General features: G+C 50.5%; 1 protein-coding gene across 14 annotated transcripts in view; it reads left to right on the top strand.

Moving 5' to 3' along the window:
* LPIN1 (lipin 1) overlaps positions 1-20,695 on the top strand; it is a 132,732-nt gene extending 112,037 nt beyond the window's left edge. For all 14 annotated transcript variants that reach the window (XM_026009087.2, XM_026009088.2, XM_026009089.2 and 11 more), the window contains 6 exons: positions 28-176; positions 626-712; positions 9,261-9,413; positions 14,833-14,947; positions 15,912-16,015; positions 18,936-20,695. In XM_026009087.2, coding sequence (XP_025864872.2) covers positions 28-176; positions 626-712; positions 9,261-9,413; positions 14,833-14,947; positions 15,912-16,015; positions 18,936-19,095 — 768 coding nt within the window. In that variant the 3' untranslated portion in view covers positions 19,096-20,695. The remainder of the gene's footprint in view (positions 1-27; positions 177-625; positions 713-9,260; positions 9,414-14,832; positions 14,948-15,911; positions 16,016-18,935) is intronic.
* Positions 20,696-20,952: the final 257 nt, after the last annotated feature.

The raw sequence follows: 20,952 nt of genomic DNA, 5'->3' as shown, positions 1-20,952 counted from the left end.
AGTGGATTTGTGGCTCGTGTTTTTCAGAAAAGCTTAAAGCTGAAGAATGGCCCAAACGACGTGGTGTTCAGCGTGACCACACAGTACCAAGGCACCTGTCGTTGCGAGGGCACCATCTACCTGTGGAACTGGGACGATAAAGTCATCATCTCAGACATCGATGGGACCATTACCAGGTGGGTGTGGCTGCCTCGGGGCCATGGGCGAGTTCGCCTTCCTTGTGGGGCCGCAGGGCTCCTGTGGTTGGGCTCGTGGTGCGGCCGTGGAATCTTCCATCCTGGCCTCAGCAGCCGTAGTGCTGAGGGGCGAGGGGCGAGGGGCTTGCTTCCCTCATGCCCTTGCTCATGTGGAAGCTCCCCAAGGGCGACTTCCTGAATGGCCTCTTCACTTTGATTTTGCAAGTCACAGACTTGATACGTAGTCAGGGAGAAGGTGCCCCCTCGTGTGGGAACCCAGCCCTCCGTGAACATTCTCTCATTACTGTCTTTCTGTCTCCAGCAAGTGAGTCGGGGGGCTTGTTGGCACATTTTATGAGGTATTTCTGGTCCCGTGAATCAGAGTGGGCTTTCCCCCCTTTTGTCATGCCCCTTTTAATGTGTTTTTTCTCAATTCTGTCTTTATTTAGATCAGATACTCTTGGCCACATTCTGCCCACCCTGGGGAAGGATTGGACCCACCAGGGCATCGCGAAGCTGTACCACAAAGTGAGCCAGTAAGTACTGGGTGCTTGCCCCTGCCTCCCACACTCTGCGGGCGCACGACACCCTGAACGCGGAGCCTGGACACTGAGCGTGGGGGCGGTGTCCATGGGGTGTGGAGGACACAGTGGGTCCTCATCCTGCCAACTCCCTCAAATTCAAAAGAGGAAGTGATAGATAGGAAGGCTCCAGAATTGTTGGCCGAGGGAGGATGGCAGTGTTGGGGCGGGATTGAGATTCATTTCATACTGAGGCCTGTCTCCTCAGGTGAGGTGAGGTAGTGGTGCTCTGATGCCAAGTGATGTGGTTTGGGCTAAAAAGGTACAGATTCCGGGCAGGTTTTGGCTGCAGTGCTCACCTTGCCCAGGGCCTGGGGGGTGGACGCTCTGCTGTGTTGCCCCCGCTCAGGACAGCACCTGCTCTGGGGCCGCACCGGCTGCGCCTGGAGGTGGGCTAGGTCGTAAACTGCTGTCGTATGTCAGGCACCGCTCACCTTCACTTACTGGCTTTTCAGAGTTATTAGAAGAATTAATATCATGAGTTCACTCAGGAGTGCGTGGTCCACATGCCCGTCGCTGCTTACCGGAGGCAGGGCACCTTCCACCCCGGTCTGCTCAGCCCCACAGCTGTTGCGTTCACTCTGGCCTGTCTCCAGGGTCAGGGCCCGTCTAGGTCTCTCCCTTCCCACACTGGCTTGTCGCTGTCTCCATCTTCCTGTGGACTCGGAGTCTCCCTCATGAGGGAAACCTCTCCTCCAACGCGTCTTGTTCTCCAGCCACTTGCGCTGGAAGGTGCCCTGGGCCAGCACAGGACAGCCCCACCTTTCCATGGCTGAGGAAGGTGAGGACTTATGTAGTGAGTGGAGGCCAGGCTGGAAAACCGGGCCTGTGGTTCCCAACCTCATCTGTCACCTCTGGCCCACGTGGGTGACAGTTTGGGGGGGCGATGGCCACGCAGAGCTCTGCGGGTAGTCTGTGAGCACAGATGAATGAAGTGAACTCTCCTGCTCCTCATTCTCTCGCTTATCCAGCATTTATTGAGTGCCTGTTGTATACCCGGCCCAGTGACAGGTACATGAGGTGTCAGGAAGCAGACACGGTCTCTGGCCTCCTGGACCTCACGTGGCAGTGGGGGCAGGGTGGCTGGATGGTGCCCCCATATCCTGGTGGGATTGAGAGCCTCCGATTTCTTAGATGCCTGGCTCATGGGTTCGACCTTACTTTCCAGATGTTCTCTTTCAAAAATGACAAAAGTAGTTCATGCTTCTTTAAAAAATTAAGAGAAATAAGAAAAATGAGAGAAACTTGAGAGTACGAAGGCTGTATCTTATTCCTCCCAGCCCTGCCACCAAGCTGATCCATTTCCCAGAAGTGGAGCCATCGTGAACAGTTTGGTTTTCTCTCCTGGTGTACTTTAAATCCACTTCTGTTCTTGCCATGCCCCCCACTGACACACACGTCTGCCTGTGTTATTGAGTAATACGTCTTTCTGGTTCATTAGATGGAAGGTTTACCTCATTCTTCAGTGCTGCACACGTGGTATGATGTGGATAAAGCGTGCTGTATTTCATTCGTCTTCTGTTGATGAACACAGGAGGGAGTTTCCAGTTTTTTTCACTATTTCCAAGGCTGATGTGCTAAGCGCTTCCATATAGTGTTTATTATGTATGATGAGCCTATAAATAAATGAAGAAGGCAGAGGCACGAAGGGAGCGACTGCTATAAAGTGGATTCCCAGAAGTAGAATTGATGGTCAGAGGATGAGCACATTTGAAGGCCTGATCAATAGAACCAGATTGCCCTCTGTAAAGGTACGCCCAGTGTGCAGACCCGCGGACGGCGTGTGTGCAGGTCCCATTCCCCACAGCCTCACCGCGGCTGACCTCTCGTTTAGAAGGATTAATCTGCTGAGGAGCTGCCTGGACTTGTGTGACCCTGGAAATTGCATCTATTTTTAGTTGGAAGAAGCCCTCATGAGTCAGGATCCCAAGAAGCTCACAGCCTGAATCATTTTGGGCTTTGGAACATACATCTCCTCCTCTCCTTACTCTATATTAATAAAAAAAAGGGCACAGTTGCATTTTTTCCCCCAGAAAAAGATATCTTTTTGGAAGGTAAAGTAGGGTAGCTTATTAGAGAACGCCTGAGCATTCTTTGCTTTGATCAACGGGCGGAGGGTGAGTGAGGTCTGATGAGTGCAGAGTACCTCCTGTATTTTCATTTTGGTCGAGAGGAAGGAGCTTGACGTTTGTTCATTCACTGAGTTTGACGTGTGTCCTCAGTGGCACCAGACAGGCCAGTGATGTTCTGGACATCTGGAGCAGTTGGAGCGTGCACACGGCTTGGCCGTGGCCTTCAGGCTCCCTGCCCTGCCTTCTGCTAGGCCCTTGTTTTCTGAGGTTCTCCCCAGACCTTGCTCTCATCCAGGCTGTATTCCACGCTCCACGCTTTGTTTTCCCATCTTCCCACCTGTGTTCAAACGATGGCCTCTACCTGGCATGCCTGTACCTCTGATTTTTGCCTCCACATTTTCCAGCTTGTGGAGCCCTGGTCCTTTCGGTGCCTTCCCAGGCCAGAGCTGGCGACCCTGGGGCAGCTTTTACCTCCTTGCTGACTCCCAGAATCTCAGACTAGCTTGTTGGAGTGCAGGTCCAGGTGGGGCTCGCTGTGATGCTCCCGTGGCTGGCTGTGGGTAGGAACGAACCCCTGTCCTGGCAGTGCCCCACATGCTTCCTCCTCCAGGGCCCTGGGCGGCTGCAGCAGGACAGGTGCGGGGACTCGGGGTCATTGCTTCAGTATCCTCCCGTGATGGCCACAGGCCTAGGTAGAGAGATGTTTAGCGTGCTGGAGTGCTAGCAAGGTGATGCTGCTTACTGCAGGGTTTGGGGACGGATCACTCTGTCCTCACTCTGCTTTATCTGAATTTAGGCTGCACTTAAGTTTTAGGCACTGTGGTATTTATCTCATGGAGAAGCCAGCCTTGCAGATAGCCTCTTGCCTGAAAACAATAGAAAATGAGGGCAATTTTGTTTTTATTTTTTTTTTGCCAAATGTAATTACTTGTTTGAATACAGTTGGCTGTGAGAAATGATCTGTAGGGCTGATGGTCACCTTATTCATCCAGGGTAGAAAATACCTTGCTTGGTTATTGATTAAAAAGAAGGGGCGCCTGGGTGGCTCAGTCAGTTAGGTATCCGACTCTTGATTTCAGCTCTGGTCACTATCTCATGGTCGCAAGATAGAGCCCTACATCGGGCTCCGTGCTGAGCATAGAGCCTGCTTGAGCCTCTCCCTCTCCCTCTCCCTCTGGCCCTGGCCACCGCCTCACCTGCACTCTCTTAAAAAAAAAACAAACCAACTCTAGCAAATACAAGTGGAAGACATGAAACCCCTCTCTCGGGTTCAAATATGTTCAATAAGTAAAGGACTGTTGCCTAACATTTAGATCATTGAGCCAGTGGGTCTTTTAGGGGCTAAACCTAGACAATAATTGCTCTGGTTTTCCACCTTATTTGATGCATGTTTTTATAATTGCATAACTAAAAGTCAGTGTAGTGAGAATGAACGCTGGGTGGATGCATTTGTCCCTGGCCTGAAGACTGTGCCGTGTGAAGCCAGGATGCTGAGAACGGAAATCATCATTAGCAGACTTACTAGGATCTCTCTTCTCCTGCCCACAGCATTGTTCTCTCTTCCACCTGAGGTCTTCTTAGGCAACTGTGCTCATTACTGCTGCCAGTAGGGATGGAAGGTCTTGATGGGGAGTGAGGGCCTGGGTTCTGAAGGACTTAGCTCACCCTGGATGCTTAGACCTCGTCCCCCGCTCCCAGTGTTGGTTGCCTTATGTCTAACTTGGGAAAATGAGGCCAGGTGATCCCTGAGGACCCTGCCAGGCCCAGAGCACAGTGCTGTGGGTCGTGGGGTTGCGGTCACAGTGTGTGTGCTACCACCGGGTGAGCTTTTCCAAGCCAGGCCTCAGAACCCCAGGATTGAGCGGACTTTGATTGCAAACCCACTGTGCAGCAGGGGCTGTTATGGGTGCTGTATGGGCTGTGGGTGCCCCTCCCTCCGGGAGCTCAGAGTCCTGTAGAAGCAGATTGTACCCCTGTCAGGAGGCAGTGAGGGGTGTGCAGTGAGATGCAGCTTCTCATACAGATGTGAGGGAGAAGTTAATTCTGATGGGAGGGATGAGGAATCCAAGACGGTTTTAATGAGGAGGAGGCCCTGGGGCTGAGCCTTATTGGGTGAGCAGGGTTTGCAGAGAAGCACACTTGTCAAGGGCAAGCAGGGTGAGAGGAGGTGGGGCTGAAAGGCGAGCCCGTGCACGGTGGGCGCTAAAGGGAAGCTCCGGGCAGGGGGCCTTGGAAGCTGGGCTGAGAACAAGTCTGAGTTTGGCATAGAGCTTCCATCCTCGAGGGAGCAGGCGACTATCCTTCCTCTGGGCCTGCAAATGGGGCTCCAGGACAACGGTGCTCCTAACCGAGGGTGATTTTGGCCTCCAGAGAGCACGGCAATGTCCGGAGATGTTTCTGGTTGTCGTGCCTGGGGTGTGTCATGGACACCTCACAGGTGGTCCAGGGATGCTGCTAGGTGCCCCACGATGCGGCGCTGCTGGGCTTTCTGCCCTGCCCCCGAATAATGATTTATCCAGGCCAAGATGTCAGTCGTGGAGAAACTTCAGCCTAGGAGCTTATCTTGGCAAATAGCCCCAAAGATAATCCTTCCAAGCTATTTTAATATCTGCCTGGGCCAAGTGTTTTAAGAGAGATACAGAGACTGGGACAGATGGAGAAACCGTCAGTGCAAAGACTGGACATGGAATGTTCTTTCCTTTTGGCTCTGGTATTTCCCCGAGTCCTGTTGCAGTTGCTGAGATGCTGGGGGGTAAGTGTGATCCGTGTGTGTCGTACCTCTGCTCATGCTCTCTCCTCGGGCAGGCCTCATCCTTCCCTCCCGGGGAGCCCTCCGTTCCACCTTTGCTGTGACAGGTAGGTTTCCCCGAGTGCTCTGTTCCTGAAGAGAAGGGCTGTGCCAGGCCAGCCTGGGCCCAGCAAGGGAGTGCCCGCTGGCAGGGCGTCGACGAGAAGACACGTCCTGCGCTTCTGAGTGAGGAGGGGTCTTACCTACCCCCGAGGGGCTCCCTTGAGAGTATGTGTTGGTGACTTGGTGCCACTTGAGCACTAGATGGGAGCGCTTGGTATTTCAGATGGCTTTCATGGGGGCAAAGGCGCTGCCACCAACAAGCATTTCCCCACCCCCGAGGACATCCTCAAGCTGATTTTCTAGCGGAGTTTAGTCATGGCCTTTGAAGCAGGACACTTGCACGGTGAGAACAAGGCAGTGGCCTAATCAAACCATGAAATGTATTTGAAAATCAGGTTTTGAATAAAATTAGTATCTCAAGCCCCTGCAGGTGGCAGCTTTTAGGACTTTGATGTGAAGAGCTCTATACAGAAATAGTGTTTTTTTTTTTTTTTTAAGATCGCATTAATTAGACAGCTAAAATACAAAGATGTTTAATTTAAAAGGTTGCTTGATTTTCAGATGCATCCCTGTATTCCAAACAAGCTGGTATTTCTGGATTCTCTTCATCTTAAAGTTTTCCTGTTTCCTAGTTTTAAGGAACGTAGGAAGTGAGGGTAGAGACGCGTTCCTTGACCAGCGTAAAACATTCATGCAATAAGTTGGATGAGAAGTGGGTAGTTTGTATTCGCTCATGCAGCAAATATTCACTAAGTGTCTGTCACTTGCCAGCATGGTTTTTGGCACCAGGGTTACAGAAAGGATTGGGACAAAGTCCCCTCCCTTGGGAGGCTTCTGGATTAATGAGAGATGCCATCAAACAGGGAACTATGCTATAATATTTGTGCTGAGTGCTGTTAGGAAAAACAAAGCAGAGCAAAGGTTTAGTGCCTGGAGTCAGGGTAAGTGAGGGTGTGTTTTATGAAATAGAAGGGCAAGGGAAGGGCCCTCTGAGGAGGTGACATCGGAGCAGAGACCTAGGTGACGGGAGGGAGTGAGCGAGCCGGAGGTGTGGGGAACAGTGTTCCAGGCAGAAGGAACAGCATGTGCAGGTGCCCGGTGCAGGAATGAGCACGGTGCCTTGTGGGGCTGGCAGGGGCACCTTGCTGATAAGAGGGAGTGAAGGAGCAGGTGGGGCTGGCGGGAGGGACAGGGACAGGGTCTCGCCGGCCTTGTAGGTCATGGCAAAGAATTTGCATTATTTCTGAGAGACATAACGAGATTCTGGAGGGTTTTGAGCATGATGTGAGCGGGTTTTAAGTTTTCTTTCTGTGCGCAGACTTGGCGTGGGGGGCCGGGAGCTGATTCAGGCTGCGGGAGTGGAGGGGGAGGCCCTGCCGCGGAGGTGTGGATGAGGGCTGTAGGGGTGGCAGGGAACTTGGGGGTGGTTTGGGGTCCTCTTTGGGGTGGAGTTGAGGGGGCCTGCTGGTGTGGTGGGGCTGGGGGCAATGGTTGCGAGAAGTAGAAGCCCGGGTGGCCCTGAGTTTTGGCGGCACACCTGGGCCAGCGGGAGTGTCACTTGCTGAGTGGGGAGGATGCGGCAGGAGCACCTGCATGTGGGTGGGGGCTACTGTCGTGTACGCCCTGAGTGACGGGGGTTTTGCAGCTGCATATGCCGGCCTGGAGAGGAAGAGACGGGCCTGGGCCGGAAGTATACGTTTAGGAGACAGCCATGTATAGATGGTGTTTAAAAAACGTCTAGAGCATTTGATTTAGTCCAATATATTGAAACATGTAATCAACACAAAATTATTAATGAGACATATCATCTATTCTGTTTTTTAGTAAGTCTTTGAAACGTGGTACGTATTTTATGTTAACCGCATCTCATTTTGGACACTAAGCTTTTAACCGTCAAAAAAAGTGAATTGTAGTCCTAATAAAGTAGAAGAGTTGTGTTTAACAGAAGAATGATCCCATGATGTGCTTTTCATCCCCAGCACTGCTGACACCCAGTGTATGGGGCTGTCACAAGGGGCGATTCTGAAATTCCCTGTGTGGAATCGATGGGCATCCAACGATTCAGTTCAGTTCTGACCCCAACTACGCAGAGGTAGGCTAGACCCTACAGGGTAGGGGCTCAGGCTCACAGGACAGCTCCCACCTCAGACGCCAGCCGCAAGTAGAGGTCCCTGGCTTACCCCCACTTGGGCCCCACGTGGCTTCAAATCAGGGGGCCCCACAACCCCCTGTCAGGTTTAATAATTTGCTATAATAGCTCACAGAACTTAGGAAAACACTCCGGTTTATTCTAGAGAATACGAATGAACAGTCTGATGGAAAGGTACACAGGGCAGAGATGGCAAGGTCTTGCCTCCATGAGGTCCGGGCTGTTTAGGGTTTTTGTGGAGGTTCATGATGTAGGCATGATTGATTAAATCATTGGCATTGGTGATTGAATTCAATCTCCAGCCCCTCTACCTCTCCCAGAATTTGTGTGTCTCTGTGTGTGTGTGTGGGGGGGGGGCGGGCAGTGGGGCTGAAAGTTCCAACCCTCTGATTGCAGGTTGGTTCCTATGGCAACCAGCCCCCCTCCTAGGATCATTAGTAAAAACCCAGGTGTGGAGGAAGGGGCTTGTTGCGAATAATAAATGACCTGTCACTCAGGAAATTCCAAGGGTTTGGAAGCTCCGTGCTGGGTTCCTGGGATCCGGGGATGAAGACCCCACGTATCTATTATATCACAACATACACCAGTTTGGATGTGGCATGTAGAGCTTTCGGGGAGGGTCCCCTGGGGAGCAAGGTGGGGAGAAGGACAGAGGCCCCAGGACCCCAGGCCTTGTGCCCTGGGAGACAGAGCCGGGGGACCTGTGTGAGAAGCAGCCCAGGAAATGGTGGGTCCCCAAGGCCGAGGGACGGAGGTGTCCCGAGGGAAAGGGTGGCCCCCCCCTCCTCTGTGCCAGGTGCTGCTGGGAAGTCTGTTCACACGAGAACTGTGGCATCGCAGGGACCTACGGGGCCAGCAAGGGAGGGGAGCAAGTGGGCTTGGAGCAGGTTGCCGAGGGTGAGATGTGCAGTCAATGCAGAGATGCGGCTCTTCGAAGGAGTTTTGCCGCCAAGGGAGCGGGGAGATGGGATTTGGTCTGCAGAGAGGGAAAACCTAAGAAGGGGGCTTTGGCCCTGGGGGCAGTGGTGGTTTTCGGAGGAGATGAGAGAGGGTGGAGTATATAGAACCTGCCTGTGGGAATCCTCCAGCCGAGGGGGCACTGATGGTGCGTGGAAGGGGGTGGGCGGCCGGTGGCAGTGGGGCCCCGTGCAGGGGCCGGGTGCAGGTAGGCTGGCCAGTTGGCCCAGAGCCTCAGTTTCTCGAGCAGTAGAGAGGAGGGAAAACACCCACGGAGCGAAGTTCCCACAAGGATGGAACCAAGTGAGGGAGGTGCATGTGCTTAGTAATAGGACAGTGAAACGCACTCAGGCTCTCAGTGCAAAAGAGTGTTTTCCAGAATGAGCCTTCTGCTGGGGAGGAAGCTTGGGGTGCCGTTCTGCGTGGAACACCGAGGTCGGGGGTTGTGACACGCCACTGCTCTGTCTCTTTCAGAAACGGCTATAAGTTCCTCTACTGCTCCGCGCGGGCCATCGGGATGGCAGACATGACGAGGGGCTACCTGCACTGGGTGAACGAGCGGGGCACGGTGCTGCCCCAGGGGCCCCTGCTGCTCAGCCCCAGCAGTCTCTTCTCGGCCTTGCACAGGTAGGGCGCCGCGCTGTAGGCCTTCCCTGGGAGAGCCTCTCCACGTCTCCTGCCCCCACGGCCCTGCTCCGCGGGAGGGCACCTGACAGTCACCCCGACATGCAGGTCTAGCTCTGTCTCCCCGGCCACCCCCTTCAGTAGCTCCTCACGACGTTTGGGGGCAAGTCCAGATTTGCTGGCTCCATTCACCTGACCCTTCCTGACCCCCCTCACCCCCTTTTGCACCCCTTAAAACCCAGTCATGCTGAGCTGTCCTCGTTTTCCAGAACCATCTTCTCCACTTCAAGCCTGTGCACCTGCTGTTCCCCTTTGTGGGCAGCTGCCCGGCCGCTGTCGCCAGGCCAGGTCTTAAGGCCTCCCTGAATCAACTTGCAATCCGTCTAATCGGGGGCCTGGGCTGGGTAGAGTGGCCCCTCGACCAGCCCCCACCACCCGCCTGGCCCTTGGTCTCCCAGAAGACTTATTTCTGGGAGCTCTGGTCACACACTTGTTTTGTTTTAAAGATTTTATTTATTCATTTGAGAGAGAGAGAGAACAGGAGAGAAGGAGCATGAGCAGGGGTGGGGGAGGACAGACAGAGAAGCAGACTCCCGGCTGAGCGTGGAGCCTGACACGGGGCTCGATCCTAGGATCTGAGGTCCTGACCTGAGTCGAAGGCAGACGCCTAACCTGCTGAACCACCCAGGCGCCCCCACAGGGTTTGTTTTACTGGTCCTCTACATCACCAGCCAATGTCTGAGTACCCTCCTCCCTTCACCATCACAGCCTCATTCAGGGAAGTCAACCCAAACTAAGTCTGGCCTCCTGGGGTGGGAGAGGCAGGGACTGGGCTTCCCTGTACCCCGAGGCCCAGGGCAGCTTCCCAGGCTGCTCTCAGAGCATGGGCTGTCGTGGCTCTGCCAAGGGCTGGTTCTAAGGGTCACATAGTTATGTCTTCAAGACCCAGCCAGGGGCTCTGGCAGGAAGCTGCTTGCTGCTGCTCACCATGCAGACAATGGAAAGATCCAGATAGGCCCAGAGCACCATGTTGGTTCCTCTTGGGTATTTCTCTCCAGCTCTGCGGGTACCTTTTCCATCGCTGCTTTGTTTTGTGTGATTTGTGACTTTTTCCTTGTAGTCAAAGATGTTTCACTGAAACTTAGACATTCTGGGGAGGAAATTCAGGCAAAACCTCTGGATGCCATAATGCATTTCAAGTCTTGAGAGCTGTCCTGACAATGTAGGCTTCAGTAGGATCCAGATGTTAATGAAATGGGGTCCCTGACCTATGTCGACAGTGAGCAAGCTACTCATTATCATGTATTAGGTACTGAGGATTTGCAGGGGGAAGCAAAACGTTGACATCACTGCTTTGAAACGCTACCACTAATGATACGCTTAAGGTGATCTTTTTCATTTTTACCTTATTTAAATCAAAAGTGATAGATATTTGGACAGTGAGGATTTATGAAACCAAACAAGGGAACCTCACAATGTGTGTTCCCTCCCAGGAGCTATGTATGTATGTACCCTCCCAGCCACAGCCGACAGCCTGGTCCTCCGAGCTCCGCATTCTAGCCGGAGCCGTTCTGCGTGTCAGCTGTCCCGCAGATTTTCTAGAATTGATGGGCAAGTCTGCCATGAGCCAGAGTGACCTTCCCTAGCAGGGTGCTTGCATTGGGTGCGCTTTTGAGCATCCTGCCTAGGTCCAAACTGGAAAGAAAGAAAATAAGCATAGTGAGGGGCGTGCAGCTGGCAGGTGGGGACGGGGAGCCCCAAGCTCTGATGCTGCTCGGCGACTGATTGGTGGTGTGACGAGCAGGTGGCTTCCCTCTCCCAAGTCTGTGTCCTCAGCTGCCAAATGGAAGGGTTTCATTAGATGATCTCAGGGGTCCCCTTTCAGCCCTGAAATGCTATGATCCTAGGAAATGTGTCTGAGAAGTTGAGGGAATCTGTGCCACACGCCTCTTCTTTTGGTTCGGGAGCTTCTTTTAAAGTAGAAATTGAGTGGTTTTTAAAAATGTTTATTTTATTTATTTATTTTTTTATTAGAGTTCAATTTGCCAACATATAACACCCAGTGCTCATCCCGTCAAGTGCCCCCCTCAGTGCCTGTCACCCAGTCCCCCCGACCCCCGCCCACCTCCCCTTCTACCACCCCTTGTTCATTTCCCAGAGTTAGGAGTTTCTCATGTTCTGAGAAATTGAGTTTTTGTTACCTGCCCTATTTTGTTGTGGCGGCAGGGCTGTTCGGATCATCTTCATAAAGCTTCTGTTAAGTACGGCACACGTTCCTGGTACGTGTGGCTCAGTCTCCTGGTGCGGCACACGTTCCTGGTACGTGTGGCTCAGTCTCCTTATGAGTCCTGCAGGGTAGGGGGCGTCTCACCAATGACAAGCGATTCACCTTTGCTAGATCCCAAGACTGGGTTACTGGCCACGTGTGAAATTCTAGAGTTTGGCAAGAACAGAGGCTGGCCTCTACCTCTGGGAAAGAAGAAACTTTCACAAGCAACCACATTTTCCCTTTGGGGTTTTCTGAGGCGCCCTAAACTCAAATAAATGACACTTTGTTGTTTGTTGGAGTAACATTACCTCAAAGGTGAGTTGAGTGACCAGGGACCATATGCAAATTCAGATCACTGAAGACCTAGGCTGCGCAAGGGGCAATCTGGACTGCTCACCTGAGTACTTGTCAGCAGCCCTCACTGCTTCCTCCCGGGGTATCTTACTTGCTCCTTCAGTGGGGCCATGGGGTCTCCTCTTACTGTGCATGACTTATCTGGTGTGTATGCATGCAGACATCCTCCTACCTGCCACACACTTGCACACTCATGCCCATGTGCATGAGAGAAAGAGATTGAAATTGAAGCAGGAAGCTGAATTTGGATGGTTTCCCCTGAGCAGATTGAAGTTTGAGACTCATAATCACATAGTCACCCATAGGGTCCTAAGATACAGAATGTAAAAACCCTTTTAGTGTTAAGTTTAGGGAAGGTTCTGGAGTCCGCAGAAGTCTGTACAGAGCCGGGACTAGCCCTTGGGTCTTATGACACTCAGGTTGATACTCTACCCCCACCCCACCCCCATCATCCTCATCCTCACCCTCACCAGCATCATCTGAATTACATTTTGAGTAGGTGGAGAAGAATAGTTCTAAAATATATGCGAGGCATGAATGTTAACCAAATAGTGAACACCAGTGGGCCCCCCATCTGGTTACAGCCGAAGGACAGACCATTCCATGTAAAGTCCTAGTCACTCACATCCCTCCCCGCTGAGTAGTGATGGCAGCCATTATCCCCGAATCTTGTGTGAATCATTCCCTAGTTTTCTAAACAGTTTCATCACCTATATTTGGGGTCCTAGGCTAATTATGCACATGTGTGAACTTGGTGTAACTGTCATATGTTCTTCTGGAGCTTGCTTTTTTTCACTCAACATTACGCTCCCATGATCGTTGAGTAGAGCTGTAACTCGCTGCTCTTACTTCCCTATGGTATCCTGTTGTAGGATTACCACAGTTTATCCATCCTACTGCCGAGGGATACTTGGTTCATTTCCGGTATTTTACCAATAAAAGCAGTGCTGCTCGTATGTGTGTGCGCTGGGTGCTCCAAGGTAAACAATCAGGATTGGAAATGCTGGCCATGGTGTTTGCACATATTCAGCATTACGAGGTCATTCTGAACTGTTTTCCAAAGTAATTGAACCAATTTATGCACCAACAGTGAATATGAGCACTCCACTTGCTCTGCTTTCTTGCCACCACGTTTTTAGCCATTTACATTTTTGCTAGTCTGATGGGTGTGAAATGTCTCTCTCCGTACGTTTATTGGCCATTTGGGCTTCATCCTCTGCGAAGTGCCTGTTCAAGTGTTTTCCCAATTTTCTTTTTGATTTGTTAAGTGTGTGTTATAGATTCTATATACGGAGCCTTTGTTATGAGTCCTGCAAAGAGCCTTCCCCGGTTTATGGCTTGTGATGAACATAAATCCTTAGTTTCACGTACTTGAACATATCATTTTGCCCGTCGTTTGTGCTGCTTGTCTATTAAACAGGGCTTCCCTGACTGTGGGCATGACGATAGGTTCTGAAGGTGTTACCCTTCAGGTTTAGAGGTGTAGTCCACCAGGAATTGATTTTTGCATATTGAGTGCAGGAGAGGCCCATTTTCTTTCTTTTCTTTTCTTTTCTTTTTTTGGTTTTCCTACTAGGGATGTTCAGATGTCCCAGCATCATTTACTGAAACGATTGCCTGTTTCCTCCTGCTTTGAATCGTCATCATGCTCGTAAATCAAGTGTCCATAAATGTGTGGTTTGGTTTCTGGCTTTTGCTCTTGTGTGTGACTGTGACGATCGAGGTTTATAAAAATAAACGGACAAAATCCCTGTCCAGAGGTTGATTGAAATTACAGTGAACCTGGAGAACAGTTTAGGGAGAGTCAGTATCTCCTTGTAATATTGAATCCTCCCATTCACTTATATGGTGTATTTTTTCATTTATTTAGGTCTTTCCTAATCTATTTCACTGAAGTTTATCATTTTATCCATGAAAGCCTATTAGGTTTATTCCTGGACATTTGAGATTTTAAATTTCTGTTCACATAATTATATTCCTGCCTGTTTGTTTCTTCTGATGCATGAAAGTACAATTGATTTTTGTACATTATTTTTTTCTGTACACTGATTTTATAGCCAGCAGTCTTATCGATCTCTTACTAGTGATGATAATTCATCTGTAGATTTTCTTTTTTTTTTTTTAATGTAGTTTTTTGTGGATAGCGACAGTTTCTTTTCCTTCCTTTCCAATCTTCATTCTCAACTGTTTTCCTTCCATCACCGTCCGAGGGAGGACCTATGGCATAGTGTTAAAGCCACCTGTTGTTTCACTGTAACGGGGCATTTGCTATGGGTTTGGAGTATTCCCTGCTATTCCAGGTTTAAGATTTTTCATCTTGATTAGCTATTGAATTGTATCAAATGCCCTGTCTGTATCTATTGATATGGTATATTTTCTCTTCCTTTAATTTGTAAATGTGTTAACACTGCATTAATTGGTTTAAAGTATTGAATGACTCTTGCATTCCTGGAGTGAAGCTTGTGCTTTGCTGCATATAAATTTGCATACGCATATTTATCTAGGATGTTGGCTCCTGACATTCAGGAATGAGATTGGCCCACACTTTGCTCAAGCTTTTCTTCTTTCGGTTTTCTTTTTGAGGTTATGCTAGGCTCATAAAATGAGTTTGGAGAGGGCTTCTCTTCTCCTACATCCAGAATTCCTTGTTCCTTGGATGACTGGTGGAGGTCTTTTGTAAAATCACCTGTCCTTAGCGTTTTCTTTGTGGGAAGACTTGAAAGTGTGGATTCAGCCTCTGTGAACTTGAAAATAGTTTGATGCTAATGAAGCTGATCCATTATTTATTTGTTTTAACAGAGAAGTGATTGAGAAGAAGCCAGAGAAGTTTAAAGTCCAGTGTTTGACAGACATCAAAAACCTGTTTTTCCCAAATACAGAACCCTTTTATGCTGCTTTTGGAAACCGACCGGCTGTAAGTAGTAGATCGGGTATATGAGGGCTCTTGGGATTACTGCCTTTTCTCCCAGGAGTCATCTGAAAGCTGGGTCTGGGCTCCATGTGGAGCCGGATTCCCATCCCACTAGAAATAGCTGTAAGGAGACTCTCAGTAATTTCATGGCCTCTTGCTTGCTTGCTTGCTTGATTTATTTATTTATGATTTTATTTATTCATTCATGACAGACACAGAGAGAGAGGCAGAGACACAGGCAGAGAGAGAAGCAGGCTCCATGCAGGGAGCCCGATGTGGGACTCCAGGACCATGTCCTGGGCCGAAGGCAGGCGCTAAACCATTGAGCTCTACCCAGGGATCCCCTCTAGCTTTCTTTAAAGATGGCCTAGTGGCTTTTAGTCTAAAGCTTTGGAATGTGGGACTAGAAACTTCAAATTCCAAATCACTTGCTCAAATTAGTAGAACAAGAACATAGAATTAGGATTAGACCCTTTCTCCCAGAATAGAGCCACAAAGCCAAGCCTTAACACAATAGTGAATTTGAGATTGCAAGTTTTAAGAGCACTGTTGCATATGGTAAAGGAAGTGCTTTGAGATTTTATGTGCTCTACCCAAATTTGCCAGAGAGTTTAGCCTTCTGGATAATATAGTTGGGCACTAACTTCCCAGTAAGAAAATTCCCCTTTTGAAACCCCTGCCTGAGAAAATGGGTCAGAGAATAGCCTTAAGGGCTGTAAGAATTGCAGGGGATGTGGTAGGTTGTTTACTCATTAGCTCAGCTCTTGAACAGATGAACGAATGGAGGCCCCAAGGGGAAAACTGATTTAATAATTTCACATCCAGAGATACTTTTTCTCTGCAGTATTTGGAAGTAGAGTTCTGGTTAATGAAAAGTTTATAATATTTCATCAAATCTGGAATACCACCTATTTGTGTTTACAGTGCACTCTTTTTTTTTTCCTAATTTATACTTTCCCAAATACAGGATGTGTATTCATATAAGCAAGTAGGAGTGTCTTTGAACAGAATATTTACTGTCAATCCCAAAGGAGAACTTGTCCAGGAACACGCAAAGACCAACATCTCCTCGTGAGTAGCATGCGCGTGTTGCGGGAGTGCTGTGTCATTACATTGTGGCTGCAGCCTCAGTCTTGGAATGATGCTTTACAGTTTACAGTGCGCCTTTTTATCCTTTGTTGCTTGTGTTTTAATCCTTAATTCCTACAAAGAGGTAGTACATTTTAACTCTTGGCATTTGGTCCGAAACTTAATTTTTGGACAACCTGTATTAAATTAGGTCCCCTCCAGGTCAACAATTTAAGTTAGTGGTGAGGTTCTGCTCCTGAGTGGAATTGAATGAATTTCAAAACTACTGGTTTAGATTTGCCAGGTTAGGACTGAAAGCCTAGCGTACAAATTGGAAATGCAACCACGTTGAAATACCCTGTGAGGCTGTATTTACCGACGAGAAGCTGTGTGTCTTCACACACTGACCTGCTCTAATGCTCTCACCAGAAATTGTCAGAATTCCTCTCATACTTGTGGTCCAGCAGAGTCTCCCCGGGGCAGTGGGCTGAATTGGGCTCCTGTTTGTAATGAGGCATCCTGGCTGGCTGTGGACTCTCCCTTGCCTTCGGTATGTTTCTCTCTGGGTTCTTAGAGTCAAGAGCACCTCCTCAGGCCATGTATTGGTGAGCTTTGCCCACCGGGCGACACCCAGCAGAGGGGTGTCTCCTACTGCACCGTCTGTGCAGACTTAGAAGACAGCTCATGGCCCCAGGTGACCCCCTCATGGGGAGTTGTTGAACTGGGGGTTTGGTTCTGGAGGCTTCGAAGGGAATGGTTTCCTCTGGGCACATCCTGTGGTTTTAGGTAAATGAGAGACTTAGGTTCCCCCTAGAGCACGTTTTCACTTCCCAAGATGGTCCTTAGGCCCAGTCAAGCTTAATGTGGCCTAAATGGGGGCAGCTGTAGGCTATGGGGAGCCCAGCCCTTGCCTCCCATTCATGCCTTTTCCTAAGCAGTTCTCCAGATAGGCGGGGAGGGCGAGGGGGATGCAGCCGGGAGCCTCCTCCGTGCTTCAGGACAGGAGGCAGAGCCAGGCTGGCCCCCGACTGGCAGAGCAGCAGCGCGGACGATGCCTCCCTTGTCCTGGCCACAGCTTCTCCTGGCCCACACGGTAGACTGCGAGTGGCCCCGACAGCATCAGGGTCCCCTCTCTCCCAGCACAGCACCCTGCTATGTGAAGGGGTCTCCTGGTCTGGAGAAGGTCTAGGAGGGGTCTTTCCAGGGTCACAAGGAACTTGAACTGAGGAGACCCTGCTGAGAAATGGCAGCAGCCCAGTGGCAGGCCTGTCACAGGGGACGCGGCAGGAGGGACCCAGCCCCGACGGGGGTTTGTCCCGGAGGCCTGTGAGGTCATCCCACTGGCTCGGGCTCTGGGGTTCAGGAGCCGCCGTGCCCGCACCTCGGCCTGGCGCGGACCTCAGTGCAGAGGACCTTTGCACATCATCCTCTCACGTCGGGCGGGACACCCGGCCCGCCTGCCCCTGGAGAGCGCACACTGTCCCTGGCACCGGACGTGGGGCGGTCATTTGGGATCCTGGGACGCTGTGTCTGAGAAACCAGATGGTCTGGGGCCTGCGGCGGCCGGGGAGCTGTTTGCTCTCACAGTCCAGCACGCACAGCACTCGACAGTTTGGATCTGGGGCCTGCGCGAGCTGCTCCCCGCGGGGATGGGCTGCCTGCCGCAGCTGCAGCACTCCCAATAGGTCATAAAGCCAGGAGGTATTTTAAAAATTTGTTTTAATTTCCAGGAAGAGCGTAATTCTTGCTTGTTAGGGGAGATTTTCCCCATTCTGTGCAAGCACGATGTTCCTCATGAGCCCGTTGGGGTCCTTTATTAAATACACACCCTCATCCTTAGTTAATAAGTTATTTGATGCCTCAGAACATGCTAATTCCTGGAGTTTGTTTCGAAAGCGCTTCTTGGGTTTTAGCAAATTGGAACTGGAGAGGGGACCCCGTGACCGTCAGGGAGGACCCTGGGGACGTGCGGAGAGGCCTGGGCTTGTCAGAATTTCTGGTTGGAGGCGCCCGGAGGTCTGGAGATGCATTTTCAATACAGCGGCTTTCTTTTTGTAGTGTTGGCCAAAGAGACTAACACATGTCTTGGGGATGCAGGGAGGATGGATCCCAAGGGGGAATATTGCAGGATCGTTGGGAAACACTGATCTAGTCCAACTCCATCTTCTGTAAAGGTGACGGCCGAGGCCCAGAGAGGGCAAGACACTTGCTCGAGGTGACACAGCGAACCTGGTGGGAGTGGATCCCACGTCTCTTGTCCCTCACGCTGGTGAAGGCTTTCCCCCTACGGCTAATAGTTAGCGAGGGCTGATGTTAATAATGTACGCTGAGTGCATTCACCGAGCACCAAATGTGCTCATTTTACTGTCGCATATGTTATTTTATTTCACTCTCACGTGGACACGGGGGCAGTTTTCTTTTCCTTTACCGTTGAAGAGATTGTGGCTTAGAAGGGATGAAGCCATTTGCCCGAGGTCACTCAGCTGGTAACAGCAGAGCTGAAGGTCAAGTCTGCGTCCCCTTACCCCGGGCCCAGGGCCATTTCCTTGCACAGCAGAGCAGTCTCTGATGCTCCAGACTCGTACTTTATCTGTGGTTCTTCCCCGCAGGCTCGGACGTGAGCTCCGAGGCGGGCAGCTGTCATTGCCACGCTGATTTCGTCCTGTCCCCCGGCTCCCACTTGTCCCTCTTCTGTCCTTCGTGCCAATCAGGTTCCACCCGCTTCACCCGTGGGGCTTCTCTGACTCCTGCTTGGCACACTCGTTGGTTTCTCACTAATAAGTGAGGAATTGTTCTAGAACCAGCGCCACTGTGTGAAGCCAGTGGATCTGTCCCAGGTCCCAGGCACAGCAGGGTCCCTGGTGGGCATTGCGCTTGCCCGGGTGTCACTCTGAGGTCATGACGTTGTCCGTTCTCCTTCCAGGTATGTGAGACTCTGCGAAGTGGTGGACCACGTTTTCCCATTGCTAAAAAGAAGCCATTCTTCGGACTTCCCCTGCTCAGATACTTTCAGTAATTTCACCTTTTGGAGAGAGCCACTGCCACCTTTTGAAAACCAGGATGTTCATTCTGCCTCAGCGTAAAATGTTGCAAGCAGCCTCCTGACATCATGTGAAGACCAAGCACCCCCCATTAAAGGATAGGTTTGGGAGCCACGGAGCAGGAGCTCCAGAGCCTGACATGCAGTCATTTGCTAAAGAGCAGAGAAATTTGGGGCTTTTCTGTCCCCATGCCCTGGGGGCTTGACCTTTCTAAGTGAAATATGAAGGGTGGACTTTATAGGCGAGAATTGGGTGCATTCAGAGCGGGAAGGTACCCCTCGGTCGTGGCCTAAAGGCGGTCGCCCCGCTGCCCTGACCTGTCTGCTCTCGGGGTTCCTTACTGGTCCTGTGCATCATGGTGGGCCACTGAAACCGAAGCAGAGGTGGCTGCCTGGGGGTCCCCGCCGACGACAGTTCAGCTGAGGGACACCAGACACGCAGGACGTTGGTAGAGTAGGGGCACATTTCCACCTGTGGAGGTGGGTGCCCCCTGTTCCACACATGGGTGGGGGCCTAGGGTCCCGAGACCTGCCTCTGCAGGGTCTCCACCCTCACTGTGCTGGCTCGGCCTGGGGGTCCCCTGTGGCATCTGCCGACGGGTCTGATGGTTAGGCCCTAAGTTCATTAATTCCTCTGGTTAAAGATGACCTACGTAGTTGGTACATCTCCCCTCCCATTGTTGTGGCCCAAGGCTGGAGTATTTATGCCTTAATGCATCTGGGGCAGACGTTTTATTTAGAATGTGCTTTGTCCGGCTCTGCAATGCCTTAAGTTCAGATTATAGTAAACACTCGTAGGGCAGTATTTCGAATCCGCCCGACACTCTCCAGCCCCTCTCCAGAGAGCTGGTGCTCTAAACGCGGATTCGCATGGAGCTCACACCAAACGGTAATGATGTCGACTTCTGTGGGGAGCTCTCAAACCAGGTGGTTTTGCAAAAATCGTTTCAAGAAGCTATGTCCTTTGTAGATACGCTTATTTATTACTTTACTCTGATTGGGTTACTGTTACAAGCTTTTTAGCTATAGTCTTTCTATTAGAGCTGTCATTAATGCATTAAAAAGATAAAGATGTTAAACTATCCAAAGAGCCTTATTCTGTGTATCTCACAGACTGACCCTCTTTCGGAGTGTATGGGTAATACTTCTTATTTTCCTTTGCTTTTCCCACTGAAATTAAGGGCAGGTGGATAAATAAGAATTCGAGTGACATTCTTTTAAGTGGGCAGAAGATGATTCCTTTACTTGTTTATAAAATTGGCTTCTGGAGAGGACAGTTTGAAAAGTGAAAGAATTATTTTGGTAAAAGATTTTGCTTTACTTTTTGAAGTATTATTTTTTTAAAGAGTGTTTTACTCCAATGATTGAAACGCTTTCCTATTTAAATCGCATTGTGTTAGTGTCAGAACCTGCGACAGTTGAATGAAATTTTACTCTTTCTGTGAAAGAAAATCCAGAGGTGTTGCCTTCATTGTAGCCGGTGGGCTCTGTTAGCAAGGGGGGCCTCTCCGGAATGGTGTGTCTGGCCATTCGAAGGGCAAACACACGTGTATCGTCGATCACAGATTTGCCTAGAAACGTGAACACGCATGTGCAGATTCCCTTTGGGAGGCATTAAAAAATAAAAAATAGTTCTGCCTTAACTACTCTGGGCTTGTTCTTTAGTGATCTTTAGTTAATTCCGTCGTGCGAGTATTTCGGGGTGCCCTTAAGGTCATGCACCTGCAGAGGTGGACACCGTTTGTCCCCCGCACTGGGGAGGATTCGGCTTTGAGGATGGCTAGGGTATCCCATGTCGTGCCATCCCTCGGAGCCTTCATCAGGCTGCCCACGTGCGACCCTGCATTCCTGATTTTGTTGTACCTTACTGCTCCACACCACTGCACTCCGACACACAGCA

The sequence above is a fragment of the Vulpes vulpes genome, chromosome 8 (genome assembly GCF_048418805.1).
Source record: "Vulpes vulpes isolate BD-2025 chromosome 8, VulVul3, whole genome shotgun sequence".
Classification (NCBI taxonomy): domain Eukaryota; kingdom Metazoa; phylum Chordata; class Mammalia; order Carnivora; family Canidae; genus Vulpes; species Vulpes vulpes.
Note: the sequence above shows the minus strand (reverse complement) of the source record. Positions and strands in the feature narration are given on the sequence as shown.